This window comes from Heloderma suspectum, chromosome 1, assembly GCF_057233095.1.
Source record: "Heloderma suspectum isolate Gila_16-S chromosome 1, 16-S_ref, whole genome shotgun sequence".
Taxonomy (NCBI): domain Eukaryota; kingdom Metazoa; phylum Chordata; class Lepidosauria; order Squamata; family Helodermatidae; genus Heloderma; species Heloderma suspectum.
In genome coordinates, this window is record NC_139458.1 from 342,829,173 (window position 1) to 342,847,722 (window position 18,550).

The following is an 18,550-nucleotide window of genomic DNA, read 5'->3' on the forward strand; positions in this document are numbered from 1 at the left end:
AATTAAAAGCAGCTGATTGTGCCTGGAGCTTATTACCTGGGGTAAAGTAGCCACAATAATGTAATAGTTCTTTAAGATGAAAAAATGTAACTAAAAGGAGAAGAAGAGCCTATCCCAAATGTGTGTCATTGGGACTAGTGTAAAGCAGAAAGGTTTAAGTAAGTGAGTTTAACTTGAAAAAGACAAATAAAGAGACAAGGCTGGTGCATGGAGCAGAAAGTTTTATATAAAAAGTTTGAAACATGTTCTGCAATACAGGCAGATCAGCAAGAAAAAAGACAGCAAAAGAAAGAGAGAGAAATTTCTCTTCCCATACTAATGAATAAAAGTGTTATCAAGCACTTTGGGAAGCGAAGTTGTTTACGGGAAGCTGTGCCTGAGAACCAAACACTTCTAGCCTATGCTAAAAATGCTTGCTAGTGTTGTGCTGCCTCATGGGTAACATGTATGGTATAAAAACCCATTTAGCCCAATAGCTCGTGGTTCAGAGAAGCTGTCTGATCCAACCATTAAGTACGCCTGTGTGCTGTAAGTTACCCAATAAAGTCTCCTTGTAAGTAACCCCCCCCCCCCCCGCTGGAATCCCAAAACACAAGTTGGGCTAGAGCGCCTCACCCAGTATCAAACCCTGCTGTTAAAAGCCATAAAGGCAGGTATAAAGAAGTCAGTTAATATGACCAAAGTGTCTAAAGTGCTGCAAGGTGCCACCGAAGCCCCAGAGCGTACTTGGAGTGTCTTTCAGATGCCTATCGCCAGTATACCTCCCTCAACCCAGAGGCCCAAGAAGACATGGATGAAAGAAGAAAAGAAGAAGACCCGGCAGAGGCAAAAGATTCTTAAAAAAGAACCAGTGTGCCCAGTGTGGACAAGATGGACATTAGTGGCATGAATGCCCAAATAAAATAAATCAAATACACAAAGAAGAAAACCAAAGGGGCCAAAATGGGCGAAGAGGGAGACAGCTTGAGAGGGGCCGTGACATTGACTGTGAGGGGCTGTGACATTGACTTCATAATTGACACTGGAGCAGCATCAAGAGCAAGCAAACGTTAGCCTTAAACAAGAAGTCCAAACACTGAGCAAAGTTCTTCAAGCCCAGCGTCGCTTTGTCTTAAAAAAATAAGCCATTCCCATCACAGACGCTCATCCTTTCCAACCAAGAGTTAAAGTATGAGTTAAAGAGGGAAAAATAACCCTTTGACTCCCAGATGGAGAGGACTGAAAACTGGCATACTTTCCACCCCCGCAGCTATGAAAGCAGCTAGAATTAAACCCTGGATACATTGGACACGAGTCAAGAGAGCGAGAGGGGGAGAGTAAACTATGAACAAAAATCCTAAAAATCCTTTGAAAGGATTTCTTTCCTTTTCAAAAATCCTTTAAAAATCATTCTGAAAAAGCAGTAAGAAGACTCAGGCTAGACCTTACTGTGGACACACCGGGAGACTGTCCCCCTGCGTATGGTCAGACCTGCAACTGGAGAATTGAAGAAAGGGACTAGACCCTACTGCAGCTTGCCAGGTAAATAGCTGCCCGGCGTACGGTCAGATCCCAAAGAAGATCAAACATGCGTGTTGTAGTGTTAGTAGTGTTGCATTGTGTCTCCTTAATAAGGTGCAAAAAGGGGGGTCTGCCCCTAGAAAGAGAAGTTTGTCCCAGTGATTTGCTGATAATTACTGGCTTCACCTGGCTAACATCACAAGAGTAAAACATTTTTGTTTGCCAAGAGGTATACCTGCAAACAGGCTTATTAGCTCTTGCTTAATACCTGTCTGTAGACATCCTGGGAAAATTCAAAAAGATACCATGTTAAGAGTTTATGGTGTAAGTTTAACTTATTCCCAAAATGCTAATTGGGGCGTGGTTGCAAAAATCCTACCCCCTACAGAGTTCACTCTACGCACCCCCATCGTTGCTGAAACAAATGCTACGTGTGCACGAATGCTTAATTGTCAAAATTTTTTCCAGAAAATATAAAGCTATCCCTGGCCCCCTTCCACTGTAATAAAATTCAAAACATATCTTTTAATAATGTCCACATACTTTTGCCTCATGGATGGTTTTAAACATGTAGTTCCCGCACTTGGTCATTCATTCCTGCCAACTTGTCTAATAACCACCCATGTTGCCTCAGCCGCCAATTGAACTGGTGCCAATTCTTCCCCTGTAGCCCGAGAAAATCCGTCAATGGCAGCCTCGAGCACTCCAACTAACTAAAAATTGTAATAGTCATGTGCAGTTATATTTTGACTCAGAAAAATTGGCCTTAGCAATGTCACTGGTTAGAGTTCCAGGTTTAGCCTTGGCTAATGGTCTAAAGATCAACTGGTTAGCTTGCAGCTTAGCCAAAAGCATAAATGCCACCTCACGAGCATTGTCATTGTTAAATAAAGAGTTGCGTGATCTAAGAGGTGCAGTTCTAGAAAATAAAGCTGGTATAGATTACCTCTTCCTTCTTCATCATTTAAGTTGTGAGACACACCAAAAGCTCTGTTGTTTTAACTTAACTGATAATGGCACTGCTGTGGATAAACAAATCAACAAGCTGCACAATATAGTAGCTAACAAAGCAATAAGACAAAACAATTAGCTAAATTAGTTAACCCCTTGGCTTCCAGATCTTAGCTGGCTTAAAGCATTGTTCATCCTAATTCTACCAGTGTTGGTAAGTTCTGTTCTGTTATGTCTCTGCGCTCCTTGTCTTATGCGCTGTTTAACCAATCTGTTTTATGTCTCAGCTAATAAAACTGCTGCCCTCTACACTCTAATAGCCCAACAAAAGGCTAAGTAATATGTACGTCACAAAAAGCTTTGTATGGTTATCAAAAATGCTATAATTGTAATGAAATTATGCATTTAAGGGTGGAATGTAGCAGCCATATCGGGGGTCAGACTAAGTAGCCTCATGCAGTCTCATGCTTCATGTTCTTGCTGAGCTCTTTCTCCCTTGAATATATTGTTGTAAGCTGACGAGACACAGGAATTCCTTAACTTGTCAAAGGTCATACAATTGTATATCTTGTTCTCTGCTGTTCTCTCCTTATCATGGCTACCCTATAACCCAGTTCTTGTATTATAAACAATAGTGCTAAGAGAAGAAATGTTGAGGACTGCAACCCCACGCGGGAGGGGGAGGAGGAGCCGTTTCATATGTGTCACAATGTCTATAAAACCAATGTGCTGATGTATTTCGGGGCTTCTGGCTCTTTGGAAATGATTCCAGCCTTAAGCCCGCGCGTTAAATAAAGAATCTCTTTTTCCTTCACTCAGTGGTCTCTCTGACTCTGGGTTCTGCAACAATATATTGATCTCCATATTTCGGGCTCCTTCCCACATACTTTTTTTTCCTACATTGAGATTATTTCCATGTAAGAATCTGCATAATTTTTGCAAAATACTCAGTCTGAAGTTCACAAGAAATTCTACATGTGTTTCCAAACACAAAGATAATCTTCATGTAGGAAAATGTCATGTATGACAGATTTTTTGGACTTTTAAAAAAGCATGATCCTGTTCACACTATTCACAAGAGAGGAAATCCTAAATTCTAGACATCATGAGTTCTGAGGAAATGGGAAATTGCAAGTGGAAGGATTTCCCACAAAATGGTTCTTGAGGTCTACATGATAAAGTAATATAAACAACAGAGGCTTGTCTATCAATGCTGTTTCCAGCTGTTATACTACTTATGCTCTGAATTTTTTTCAGGAGTTGTAGGAAGGAAACTAGAGGTGTGACAGTAATGTGCTAAATATGTCAAGTGCAGTATTTCTAGCCAATGTTCTCTAGAGTTTTCACCTGTGTTGTGACAAGAAAAAAATAGTCAGGCTTTTAAAAAATGTATTTCCAACAGTTTATATTTTCTTTTCACTTTGTGTATAGGACCTGCCAGGGACTTCTTCACAAATAGATCCTGAAAACATCAAAGTCCTCACTTTCATAACATACATTGGTTGTGGAATATCTGCTATATTTTCAGCTGCAACTCTTCTGACATACATTGCTTTTGAGTAAGTATCATGTCATAACAAATCAAATAATTTTTAATAAAATATATTTTTTTTAGGGAAGGGGCTGTAGCTCACTAGTAGAGCACATTCTTTGCATGCAGAAGGTACCAGGTTCAGGCCATGGCAGGTAAATAAACCAGAACAGATGCCTAGAAGCAGTATGACAAAACTTTCAACCAGTTTGGAATTTGAGGACACTCAGCATTGAAGTTTCTCTTTCATACTCTCTCACACACTGGATTAAGCACACAGGCCATAAGCCTTTTTAGTGGTCATAAGTGCACACCTGTCTGTGTGTTGGTTCATGGGCTTAGCAGTTTTGAAGTCCAAAGAATGCCAAGAGTTGAATTTTATAAATTGGAACTCACGTTTAGTTGTAACATAATTTGCTGCCTATTTTCCTACAGAAAATTGCGAAGAGATTATCCCTCTAAAATCCTAATGAACTTGAGTACAGCCCTACTTTGTCTAAATTTGGTCTTCCTCCTCGATGGCTGGATTGCATCATTTGACATAGAAGGCCTCTGCATTGCTATTGCTGCCTTATTGCATTATTTCCTTCTGGCAACTTTTACTTGGATGGGCTTGGAAGCTGTTCACATGTATATAGCTCTAGTGAAAGTGTTCAATACCTACATTCGCCGATACATACTAAAATTTTGCATCATTGGCTGGGGTAAGTAATACTTCTACAGCCTATGTTTTTAAATATTTCATTATTACCTACAGTTCCTACTTAAGTCAAGGTTGGAGCTACTTAACGTAAATGTATATTTATGCTAGAATAATTATTCTACTCATCTCTTCTTTTCTCTTCCCCACCTTTTTTTTTCTTTCTCTCTCTTTCTCTTTTTTGGCTGCAATATACAACTTATAATGTTATACTATTTAAAACAAGTCCCCTGCATCTCTATGCAAATAATGTGATGTTATCTGTATAAGATCATAAGGAATAAATATCTTATGTAGTCACGTTTCCAGATAACATTTAAATAAATCTAAGTGCACTTATCTGAGATAGTTCAACTATATAATTTATTTAATACATATACATTGGAATTGATATATTTAAATCTATGTAGCCACATTTTTTCTTTCTTTCTTTCTTTCTTTCTTTCTTTTTCTTTAAATTTTATGTTTAAGTTTAAACATCTATGTAATTTAAAATAGAGAAATTGGTCATTTCATTACTTAGGATTTCTTAATCAGCTGAATTAATGGATGGAAAGAATCTAAGGGAGCAATACTATGGGAGATGCATCCCAGGGACATAGGATTTTTGGATTCCCCCTCCCAAAGCTATAGACACTCCTACGACTTTGAGAGGGGACTCTGAGATCCAATCCCTCCCCAGTCCCCTCACAGCCACCATGGAAAGCACTGCATACCCACAAAAGTGACCTCAGTTGAACACATAGAGTTCAAAATGGGAGCATTCCAGGGGAGGGGAGAGGAGAGGAGAGGGCAGGTGGGGATCTACTCTATCCTGTGGCCTCTCCAGCCCCTCCTCCACCTCCAGCACGGTATGTCCTCTAGATATTGTATTTAGACAGGTTTGGAGAAACAAAATCTATTTCCGCTGTTCCTCCCACCCTGCCAGCAGCAGTCCGGAAGTACATAGGATACTCGGAAACATCCGAGATCAGAGGCTTCCATCAAGCGGGCAGCAGTCCCATAGGATTGTGCCTTAAATTATAGTAATTTATGGAAGAATATAAAAAGGGTATTACAAGACAGTCTAATATGAACCTCTCCTGGTTTGGTAGCACTGCCTTGATAGAAATTATAGTACTAACCAAATTCTTGTTTACTTTGAAAAATGTCCAAATTTAGCTATATTATTATTATTAACATTTTTGTACCGCCCAATAGCCGGAGCTCTCTGGGCAGTTTACAAAGATTAAAAACATTAAAAATACAATATACAGAGATTAAAAGCCATTTACATAAAAAACACATGAACACACAATATGCACAAAGAAATGTATATCTACAACAACTTCACTAACAATCTCAAAAACAAACAACCATAACCATAAGACATTCCAGGATCGATTAAACATTTATCATATACTGCCAAATGCCTAGGAGAAGAGAAAGGTCTTAAAAGAGCTAGCATGCTGGCCAAAAAATACTAACCCATTTTGTATGGTCTAATAAACTGCACAGGCTGCCTATTCGCTACAAGGCCAGGTTTAAGGTATTAGTACTAGTGTACAAAGCCGTAAACAACTTGGGACCAGGATATCTGAAAGAGTGCCTCCTTCTTTATGAACCTGCCCAGTCACTGAGGTCATGGACCCATGGCCTGGTTGGAGTCCATCAGGAAAAGAGCCTTCAGTGTGGTGGCTCTTTTGGAAACATTTTGGAAACGAAAGAAGAACCCTACTTTTATGAGTGCGAAATCCTTTTATTGAATATTGGAAAAAAATTATGATTTAGAAATCCATATCTATTTTTGGTTTATTATTTCTTAATTATTCGACTAGTTTGTATATGAAATATTTTTAAGATCTCTTTATTCTTCACTGTATAAGTAAAATAATTAAATTTATTTAGAAATGTTTATATGAAGTACTAGGTTTTTTTCACTGTTCACTATTTTCTGATTAGTTTGGCAGAATAATCTGAATAATTTTGAGTAAAAGTTGTGATGTAGATAATTAGATGGTATATTATTGTATTTATACATAGATATAGTAATATATTTTTAAAAGATATATGTTGGTGCTGGAGAATACACTTACTCATACACTTTAGCACTGCACTAATTCCTTTTGACAGGACAGATTTAAATACAGCACTTTGACTTTAGGTGAAGTTTGCTATTTTGCATTTATTTATGTAATTCTGTCTTATTTTCCTAATACACGGGATTTGATAAAGGGCCAGCAGGACTTACTGCATTGATTCTTAACATGTAATTCAAGGCATTGGCAATTTCATTTATTTTCAAGCTGGCTGGAATAGCTTGATCTTTCAGCAGTTAAAGAAAAAGTGTTCTCAGCAAATAGTTAGGAGCAATTCTGGAGAGACTGCAAGGTACTTCCATCAAGGGGAGGAGGTGAGTGACCTCCCCCCGCCACCCCCATCAGCAGTCCTCCAAAAAGAACGGCCATAGAGCCAGGCACAGGATGCTGCAGGTGGAGAGAAATCAAGAATGCTCCTGCGGGTTCTTTGGATACAAGACACAGGCTTTTTTTAAAAAAAAAAAAGGATTTAAGACTTGTACAGATGTGAAGTACCATTTGCTTGTTTTATTTACCAAACTAGCCAGTGGACCCAGTTTCGTATGGATGGGAATAGCCCTTAGTTTGATACAGTGAAGGTACAAGCAAACTTAATAAGCTGTTAAGAGTTGGACACACTGTGCCTGTCCTGTCTGAGTGAAGCCATGCCTGTTGGGACACCTAGGCATGGCCCCTGCTGTGGTACACCCCTATATCCCCCTGAGGGCGAGTCTTCCCACTCCATTCCTCACAGGGTTGGTGGGGGCATATAGCTCTGTCCCTTGGCCTACTAAATAGCCCTTAGTTTGATACAGCAAACCTTTCAAGCAATGCTGTGCAGCTGTCAGAGAGATGGACATATTGTGCCCACCCCATCTGAGTGAAGCAACATGCTCTGGCATCTGTAGGCACGGCCTCTGCCAGGTGCACCTGTGTAGGCTCTTAAGGGAGGAGTTTGCCCACTCCATTCCTGATGGAGAGCTGCCCCACAGCAGAGGGGATGGAGCAGGTATATAACTGTGTCCCTCAACCTACTAATCTTCATCAGCATCTATATAGACTGCAAAGCAATGTTCTTGTTAGGGAAGTCTGCCCCTAGTGGCTGAAGATGCACTGTAGGCTTCAGCTGCATTGACACACTGGGCACTTATAAATTAATTTAAATTAACTAATGCATTTTAAAAACAAAATAACCCTGAGGCACACACCCCTAGGGTCACCTTAGTATGCATGCCAAGTTACAGGTGTCTAGGTTTCATGGTCTTGGAGCTATGGTGGTGATGGACGGACAGACACATATCCTCTTTTTGTATTGTTGTTCAGTCGTTAAGTCGTGTCTGACTCTTCGTGACCCCATCTTTTTGTATAGAGATTAATAAAAAAATACTTGAGAAGAAATTCACTTGAGGGTGGAAAGAGGAATTGCCTAAAACGGATCTCATTTAGAAAGGGAAAGTAGGTGGGCTTTCTAGGGAGAGCAAGGGATTTGGATGTCAGCACACTGGGCGTCAGTTATCTTTGCATTGGGTCATTGACATTCCATGGGCACAAGGAGTACATACCCTGCAACCTTGATTGGGGTGTGTTGGAGACATAAGCTTCACACTTCTGTAACATGGTCCTTATTCCTTTTAGTCTAATACTCTACAGTGGAAACCCTTTTATCAGTGAAGCTAAAGGAAAAAGTACCTATGCAGCCACAGAAATGAAATCATTCATAGAACATAAACATGTTGCAAATTATTTGGCTCTGAAGAGTACATCAGATATGCACATGTAAAAATGCTAGATTATTTTAATTATAACACAACGTGTACATAGTTTTTCTGTTCCATTCCTTGAATGCTATGCCTGAGTTTAAAAAAATATTTATGACAGCAGAGTTTCAGGTTGCAAGGAGGAACTGATTTTCATTATAAAACCGTGCACTGAAAAGCAATTCTGCTAAATAACTGTACAATTCATGAAACAAGGCGCCTATTCACTGTTTCTGCATCTGGAACTTTGGGCTTTGGAAAAAGCTCTAAGGGCTTGAATGCAACTGTTGTGTGCAAAATAATGCAAGGCAACACAAAGCCATAAACCAAATAGATACAGCAGAAATTTGAGGCCAAATTTCCTATAATTTTAATTATTCCCATCATTCACACCCATTACTAGATGTTTTACAAAAAGATAAAACAATTCTCTAGAATGGAGTGATAGGTAACAGTCATTGGGCTGACTCTACATACCAGAGACCCAAGGTGGGCTGGAATGTAATTTTCTATAACATTATGTAGTGGTTAAACACATCGTGGAAGCCAATAATTTCTTCTAATACCAGACGTGGGTGGTCTGGTATCTGTCAGTTTGGTAGAGAAAGGGGTCCACCCATAGACAGAGTAATGGTTTCTGCATACTCAATCCCCATTTGATATTAATATCTAAAATATGTTACATATAGTTGTTACCTTTTCTCGCTTCACAGCAGTTACTTTTTGATAGGTGTTCGCATAACTCTAGTGAATTACATATAGCAGCCCCTGCTTAGAGTTAGCATTGCAGCTACCTAGAGTAAAATATGTACGCAAGATACGTAATGGCACAACACAGTGTAAAAAAGCCCAGAGTATTCTTTTATTCCGCTCTTTCTCATGCGTTGTTAGGCTATCTTAGAAATGGGACAACAACAAACTAAGACTGATGTGTATTAATCTGCAGTACCGCCATCAGTGATGCATTAGCCTTTATTACACTTTTGCCTACCTGTAATAAACTACATATAGTAGCCACTGCTTAGAGTTACCATTACAGATGTTTAGAGTAAAACATAGCAGTTACTGTGCGGATGCATGTGAAGGTACACATCTGAACGCTGACAATCCCAGATAAATTTGGTACATGCCTGAAAGCTCAGTTACACACTGGTGAATGTTAACAATTACATACGTGTGCATATAAAGAGTTATAAAATGGTATAGCAAATGCTAGTAGTGGACTTTTTAAGCTATTGTTGCATAATGGAATTGTTCTAGGTAGACTGCTGTTCTTACTTAGCATGGCAGTTCTTGAATTCTTAACCTTCATATTGTTATGTTTTCTTTTCATACAGGCTTACCTGCCTTGGTGATAATCATTGTTCTAGCAAGTACAAACACAAATGCAAATAATATTTACAATAAAGAGCTATATGGCAAAAATGCTAAGGGGAAAGGTGGAGATGACTTGTAAGTATTTCGTCTCAAGTGGCTGTAATGCAAGGACTGCTTAAATCTCCATGTACTTCACTGTTTTCGTCCATGAGTCAGTACATAACCATTTTAAAAGTGATTTAAGGAACATTGTTGCCCTATTCAGGCATTCCTTAACTGTGTTGGGTAAACATGTGAAGAGGCGGAGTGTGCTAGCCCCGTCCCTTCCTCGTGGTTTCTGTCGCCCTCCATGCATAGAGAGGCACTGTGGCAGCCTGCTCCATCCCTTGAGGTTCTCTACACAATTTTGGATGCTGATTTTTCACCATTTCAGATCATGTAGAGAGCCTCCACGAATAGAGGAGGCTCTTGTTCTCAGAATGTTGAACTCCACACGGAGAAGGCGACAGAAAAGTGCGAAGAGGGGGCAGGGTTAGCACACTCCACCTCTTCGTGTGCTTACCCTACACCAGGGGTGCAGTACCTCTTTCATCCTGAGGACTCAATTCCATTTCGGAGAAACTCTTGGGGGCCACATTCCAGTGGTAGGCAGTGTCAAAGGCAAAGGGGCAATGCTGAAAACCTCCAAATACCAGCTTAAAGCCTTACTGCCAGTAACTGTTAGGAGAGGCATTTCAACCTTTTAGAATGGAGAAAAGATTGCACAAAGCTTGGAAACCTTTTGTGGGTTTGGGGAAAGGGGCGGGACCAGGGGAAGGGGCGTAGCCTTCTGCAGAATCCCAGAGGGCTGTATTGGGGCCCTCATAGGGCCAGATTTGGCCCCGAGGTCTGAGGTTCTGTGCTACTGCCCTACATGGTTAAGGAACACTTGAATAGGGCCACAGGCTCCAGCCCAACAGAGTGTGTACAGCAAAACCCTTAGTTTAATCGTTCTGATCAACTGTTATTGGTGAAGGCAAACGGGAAGCTGAAATAACCCTCCCCCAACACCACTTCCAAATAGCCTATTAGTGAGTTTTCAGGTGTTTTGAAAGCTGACACAAGCAGTCTCAGCTGATCAGAAAGAAGAATCACATGCTGAGAATCTGTTTACACACACAATTTCCTACTGCACTAGGGTCATGCATGTTGAAATACACAGTTATCTCTTAGCTGGACCTGGGCATATGATTAATAACACTTCAGTAATGCTGCAATATATACTGTTGGCTTGTGGTTTGTCTACTTTCTCAAAAGCAGCAGCAGTATTCCTGGAAAACTAGCTTGTAACTTTTTGCAGGAACAATTGATTAGCTTGTGTGAGAATGCCTTTCATTTTCTGTGACTCTGTTCCCTGGTTCACTTTCCTTAGGGGCTTAAATGTCTGTGAAACCTCATTGGTTCAGGTTTTCTAGATGCATGTACATGAATGCTTTACAATGTGTGTGTGTACACATATTTTATGTCTGCACCTTACATGTTTGCTGCAGAAAACACTGGCATGATGCCACTGCTGCCTACAGCCGTTGTATTGTGTAAATCTGCCCATATTGAAAGTAAACTCCATCTAAATCAAAAGGATTTCCTTTTGTTTATATGTTTTTTTATTCAGTTCGGAGCTTCATACTTGGATACAAACCTGCTTTCTTGAGCCAACTATCTGAGAGTTAGTGTGTGTAGTGGTTGGAGTGTTGGACTGGGACTCGGGAGATCCAGGTTCTAGTCCCCACTTGACCATGAAGCTCACTGGATGATTTTGGGCCAATCACTGACAGAGTTGTTGGGAGGATAAAATGGATAGTAGGAGGACCATGTAAACTGACTTGAAGGACAGCAACTTCCTACCAAAAGGGTCCTTGCAGGAGGAAAAAAGCAGAATATAAATGTAATAAATAAAATAAACTATCTGAACCTTCCACACAACTCTAAATGAAGCTTATAACAAAGAATTGCCAGACAAATATATTTACGTGGTCACTTAAGTTACTGTAACGTTAGGTTCCTGACGAGATAATTACGTAGTCCTTCATTGTTCATAAGATATTTTCAGATCAGTTGTCTAATGTCCATATCAATAAATACATATTTACACATTACATATTTAGGATGCAACATGGATGTTGTAATGGAATTCGAGGTGGCTGTGCCAGCAGAAATGTTCACAGCTGGATGCCAAGTCATCTAAACATTAAGCTTCTCTGGGCTAATTTTAAAATATCAGAATTAAAAGTGTTTGTTCCTTTACTAACATGATAAAGCAGTTTTACTGGCCAATCCAGAAAACTATCCAGACTGACAACTGCATGTTGCATGTTTATCAAGAATCAAAATATTTCAGATGCTATCAGTTTTTCTCAAACAAACTCCCAGGGTTCATTGAGGCACTGGGGGCCTATTTTCTAGCATCTGGAAGTGCAACATTCAGTAACTGACCTTCCTGAGGTTCACCTTCTGTCCAATTCATGTTATAAGTGCAGTGTATTCACTGCTTCCGGGTGACCAGGTCCCATGCTGTAGCAGTGTTCTCTGCAAACAGGCCAGAATCCACATGGAACGGGCAAATAAAAAGTTTACTTCTCAAACCACCATTACCCTGGGACCCAGCCATGAGGAAGTAGTAGCCACACCACAATGATAATGTGGGAATTGGTGCATAGTGGCAAAAATGAAATGGAACCAATTTTGTAAGACAGGAATAATTAATAATGGATGCTTTCTTTACAGCTGCTGGATTAAAGACAGTATTGTGTTTTATGTGACCTGTGTTGGCTACTTTGGAATCATGTTTCTCATGAACATTGCCATGTTTGTTGTGGTGATGATGCAAATCTGTGGGAGAAATGGAAAACGGAGCAATCGGACTATGCGGGAAGAGATACTGCGGAACCTTCGTAGTGTTATTAGCTTGACCTTCCTACTAGGCATGACATGGGGCTTTGCCTTTTTTGCCTGGGGCCCGCTATATCTCCCTTTTGTGTACCTCTTCTGTATTTTCAACTCATTGCAAGGTATGTGGCATTCCCCTCTGAAAAAACAAAATGAACAATAAGGTAAAGATGGCAAAATCCTTTATCTTGTGACACCTTGGAGCAACCTTCCCCCAATGGCCATGCTTGCTGGGGATGATGGGAGTTCTGGGCCAACACATCTAGGGGGTGCCTAGTTGGGGAAGGCTGCCTGAGAGACAAGCAGTACAATCCTATGTATGCTTACTTGGAAGTAACTCCCACTATGTTCAATGGGACTTACTCCAGGTAGCCTAACAGATATACTGTGGCATAAGACTTTGTGAAATAGAGCCCGCTTTGTCAGATGCATGAATTGTTAGCCTTTGTTTGCAGGTACATGGGTACAAAGGGGTAAAATGTAAATAGTGGGCCAAAAAGTCATAAAATACTTGAGTTACAATAGGTTTGTGACATTTCTAGGCACAGCTCAAACATACCAGATATGATCTGCCAGGCTTATGATGTAACAGTGTATGTTCCATGTTCCTTCTTTCCGAATCAAATCTCTTTTGGTGGTACATTTCATAGTTGGGTTACTCAGTATTTACAACATGCTCTAAAGGTTCTCATAGCATGTTCCTCCTGGCAGAAATAACTGTATTATTATCCTTTGCATTAGCTCCTTATTACTATTTGTTATGAGATGTAATGAGATTATACACATTACAAAATGGAGAAAATATGTTATAATGCATTATTATGTTGTAGGAAATCCCTTCGCTTCAGTTATTCTTCTTGGGCTGGGATGGGGGAAGGTGCTAAACTGATAAGTCTTACTAAGAAAATACAGCTATTTAGAACTTCACAGTGATATATATTGAGGGCACCATAATACATGAATTTTTTTATTTTGCTTTCATAATTTTTTGGCAGTTTTAGGAAACATCATTGACTATAGCAAACTCCCTCCCCTCCCCCTTTGGCTATGTTGGGGTGTTTTGTTTTCTACCACTCATGGTTTAGTTCATGGTTTAGTTAAAAAAATGCTGCAAATTGTAAACAAGTGTTTGAAGACCAGAAGTTATTGATATTTAAGATTACTTGAATGCAGAACATATTTTTACACACATTACATTATATAAAATTATTCATTCCAAGCAGATCAATTATAATAAACAATTAGAAGTTCCATTAATAAACACGTTAGACAACCAAACAAGTAATTGCCCAAAAAGGTCCCAAGTTGTCTTTCATAGTCATAGTTTGCTATGTTATGAATTTTTGTCTGTCTCTACAAATATAGCCAATAGTCTACTATAAAAAATAATAATTAGGGGATGTCTACAACAGTTAATTTTTTGCAGCTTTGTCTCCACAAAAGATGGATAGTTGCTTCTGCAGACTACACCCATTTTATGTTGTGTCCCAAGTAGCAGTTCCATTTTCAATGCCTAACCTTTCCATGGCCAGCCATTTTTTGCTGCAAAATTCCTCCCAGGAGGTTCTAAACCTATGTTTGTGGGGGGGGGGGGAAATGGATCCAGAACACGGGGAGAGGGAAACACATCTGTGGGAATTTGAAGGGAAACGTGTCTGTCAGGACATTCCCCCCCTTCTCCTATTTGTTGTCCTGACCTCCTCTATCTCAGTTACCTCTCTTTTTTCATATTCACTTATTTATCTATTTAACCAAGAAACTCCAATTTTACTACACCCCATTTCTTGTTTTTTCCCATTGAATTTGGAATACGTACCATATTTCATTTCAGTGCTGTTGTCACAGGAACACTTCTGATATATCAGATAGAGCTTGAAGCAGTCAGACAGCTTTTCATCCTAAAAAGACTGATCTGCAAATCCTATTGCATTCAAATAAACCACAGGCCAAAAATTATTCATCACAGGCTATCCAGAAGCTTGATTTTAATGGAGTTGCTTGTGGAGTGTTTATGAGAAAGGGGGATAGAATTTGGGTTCCAATCCAAAGCCCAATAGAATCATTACAGGATGTGCACTGGAAATCCAGTGGTAACTCCAAAACAAATTGAACATTTACAGCTTTTCGAAATAATCCAATACCTTTAGGAAAGAATGAGTTTCCAGTTTAACAGATGGCACTAGTAGCAGAGAATGTGAGTAAGTTAGAAGAACTAAAGCAGAGGAGAACTTGAATTCCACATTTTCTATATTTTTGAATTATGGCATTAAAATACATTAGCAAGTATCAAGAGAGGGTCTGTGGCTCAGTGGTAAAGCACATGCTTTGCATACAGAAGATCCCAAGTTCCATCCCCAGAATGTCCAGGTGGGGCTGGGAAAGTGCCTGAAACCTTGGAGAGTTACTGCCAGTCAGTGCAGACAATACTGGGCTAGATAGTCCAATGGTCTGACGCAGTATAAGGCAGCTTCTTATGTTCCTATGAGTGAATGTATGCTGTTATATTGTAACAATGTGCCAGTATATCATAGGTACTTGACTCTTAAACAATTGTCATGCATCTCTTAGAAGCCTAGCGCAATACCATATGCTGTGACATTGTGCTGATGTACTTACTAGTATGCCCAAACCAAACTAAGCACTAGCTCAGCAGAGTTGCCATGGCCTTTTCCCTAGCAAATTCCAATAGGTAAGGTACCTACTGGAAATAACTCCATTTAAATACAATTTAGTGTGTGCAGCTTGCATATTCATAAGTAATTTGAATGCTATACAAATTCTATTTAGTTTTGTGAAGTTAGGACTCAAATTATGTAAGCAATATGATCGTTATCACTGTTCTCAGTGAGTGCCAGATTACTGTAGATGAATAATTTCCCATTATTGTTTTTAAGTATGCCTATATTTTATTTTTAGCACTAGCGTGCAAAGGTAACAAATCAAATAGCATTATTCTCCCACATTATAAAATCTTGTATCCTGGTAATTTTACCTCCCCCGCTTTAGTGAAATTAAGAGCCTAGAACATTATAATTTTTGCATCTGTCCTTATGTGAGCCAAACAAAGCTGAACTGAAGCCAAGCCTGGGACCTGCCATGGCAGGAAAAACAAAAAAACATGTTAAAGAAGTAGATTAATTTATGGATATGAAAATGCAACATACGAACTTCCAAAGAGCGAGATCACACATGTTAAAACAAAATGCACATGCCTTATTCCTCCACCTTATTCTGTATGCTCAGGACTTGCCCTTCTATTGGACAGGTTCAGTACACTGTCCTAGTCAAATTTTAGGGAGAGACAGGCGAGGCTGTTAATTTGCAGCCAAGCAGTTCCCACCTAATCTGTGGGGCTTGCCACAGGCCCACAGCTTCTTCCAACTAGAGAGCTCAGTGAGTTCCAGCCCCTTGGCCACACCAGTCCTGGATGGCTTTCCTCAGGAAATATGTCACTTGGGCCAAAGCTTTACATAAGCTTATACTGATTTTACCACCTCGGATAGCATTTGGAACCCAAATTATGAAGGAAGTGAGCACCCAGAGACAGAGTTCCATAAGCAACAAATTATAAGGTCTGTAATTATAAGTCTGTTCCATAAGTAACGAATTATAAGTCTCTGTGAGCGCCATCAGACCTTGTTCCTGCTTCAGGTATGTGGCAGTGTCAGAAATGGTTCCAGTGCCTCTAAGTTGCACTTCTTCCCTGAATGGAGGCTGATCTCTGCAAATACCCCACAGTGGACCTTCATAAATTAACTTTGGCATATGCTGTAGAAGCCTGAAATGGTGCATGTGCTGGATTTTTAAAACCAATAATGTACTGAAATTGTCCACTATGTTTAACAACTATAATGTTATTTATTTATTTATTTATTACATTTATATCCCGCCATTTTTCCTCTTTCAGAAACCCAAGGCAGCATACATAATCCTTCTCCTCTCCATTTTAGCTTCACAACCAGAACCCTATGAGGTAGGCTGGGCTGAGAGTCTGTGACTGGCCTAAAGTCACCCAGTGAGCTTCCATGGCCAAGTGGGGACTAGAACCCGGATCTCCCGACTCCCAGTCCAACATTCTAGCCACTACACCACACTGGCTATAATGAGAGACATAATAATTTTAAACATTTAAAATTCAGAAAAGAAAACATTACCTCTTTGGATAGTATAATTCTCCTAAACAAAATAAACTCCGAAATAATTAATTATATGCTGCTGTTAAATGTATAGGTCAGTTGATGCAGAAACCAGGTTAGAACATAAAAATTGCCACGCCAAACCAGATTGGTGAGATGCCCCTTTTGAAAAGCCTCCAGAAGCTCATCTATAAGACAGGAAGGTGTGACCAAGTAGAGACGTGGCTGAGACCTGTACATCTGGGCTTAGAAATAAGCCTGAAAGCTACTAATAGCTCCTAACGCTTGCTTTAAACACAATGTGAACATTATAGCCCTCAAACTCCTTTCAGATTTTAATCCAAACAAGAGGATAATCCCATTCCTTGCACCCATCTGGCAAGGCCCCCACCCCCACCCCCTCTATCCACCGTCACTCCTAAACAGCCCGTCTCTCCTGCCCATTTACCTGGGTGCTGCTTCTTTTCCAGTGGTAGTGGGAACAAGTGGGAAGGAAGAAGAAGGGGCATCTGGTGTACTGCTGCACCACCACCCCAGCTGTGAGTGGCCCATTGGAAATACAGCTTTCTAAGCTGATGCAAGCGCTGTTACTCCTTCTCTTCTTTGTCCCGCTTGCCGTCACTGCTACAAGAATGGCATCAGTATCCAGGAAAACCCAGTATCCAGGGAGTGAAGGGAGGATAGTTTTTGAGGATCACTGGTGCGGGATGGAATAGAAGGGAGAGGGTTGAAGGCTGGCTGAGTTGGAGCTAATTCAGAAACCACATCGTGGAAATGAGCTGACGCGCCCCCCAGTTCTGGGGAAAATCGTCGCTTATTCTGGGCCAACCAAGTTCAAACCTAGTGGAGCTCGCCCATCACTAATGATCAGGGATAGCCCAACTTCATGACTCACACATGTTTAAAGTACTGATAGTCAATGTTTGTGCTTGTCCAGCTTTTTTTTAAATGTCACAGCAAAAAGTGGGTGTTGTACATATGGAACACAGAATGCTAAGTCAGACAAGCCTGCTCAAATATGAAAAATTCCATAGACCAGCTTTCACTTCTTTGTAGAGGCAGATATTTTAAGCCACCTACCTCAAAAATACAGCAAAGCACCAAGAAATTATTTGTAGTGTTTTATGGTAGCCAAAATCAAATGTCATTTTCTATAAAGGGCTTTCTGTATCTGAGAGTTTTAAATTCATTTTTCCCATGTTTCAGGTTTATTTATATTTATATTCCACTGTGCCATGAAAGAAAACGTACAGAAACAATGGAGACGACATCTCTGCTGTGGTAGATTCAGGCTGGCAGACAACTCAGGTAATATATACACATATATATTTATTACAATTACATTTATATCCCACATTTCTTCCATCATAGAACCCACAAGAGCTGAGATTAGACTCCCAGGTCTAATCACCACATCCAAGGTGGTCTCTCATCCAGGTACTGACCAGACCCAGAGCTGCTTAGCTTCAGCAAGGTTGCTACTTTATGTGCCCTCAGTATTGTCTGAGGCCCTGGGACCATAAAAGCGTAAGAGTGGAAACAATCAACTAATTATCCAGAGTATATGACTCATGCTCTGCAGATTATATTACTCCCCAGGAATTTTGTTTCTTTGCAAGGGGCAGGATCCAGCTGTGTCCCAGTGCCAGCACAAATGATGTTGGGCTAGTATAAAT

At 40.1% G+C, this 18,550-nt stretch overlaps 1 protein-coding gene across 2 annotated transcripts in view; it reads left to right on the plus strand.

The window, feature by feature from the left end:
- Window positions 1-18,550, plus strand: part of ADGRG6 (adhesion G protein-coupled receptor G6) — a 163,473-nt gene that overhangs the window by 135,035 nt on the left and 9,888 nt on the right. For both annotated transcript variants that reach the window (XM_084827716.1, XM_084827715.1), the window contains exons 19-23: window positions 3,883-4,010; window positions 4,418-4,686; window positions 9,834-9,948; window positions 12,577-12,860; window positions 18,081-18,182. In XM_084827716.1, coding sequence (XP_084683842.1) covers window positions 3,883-4,010; window positions 4,418-4,686; window positions 9,834-9,948; window positions 12,577-12,860; window positions 18,081-18,182 — 898 coding nt within the window. The remainder of the gene's footprint in view (window positions 1-3,882; window positions 4,011-4,417; window positions 4,687-9,833; window positions 9,949-12,576; window positions 12,861-18,080; window positions 18,183-18,550) is intronic.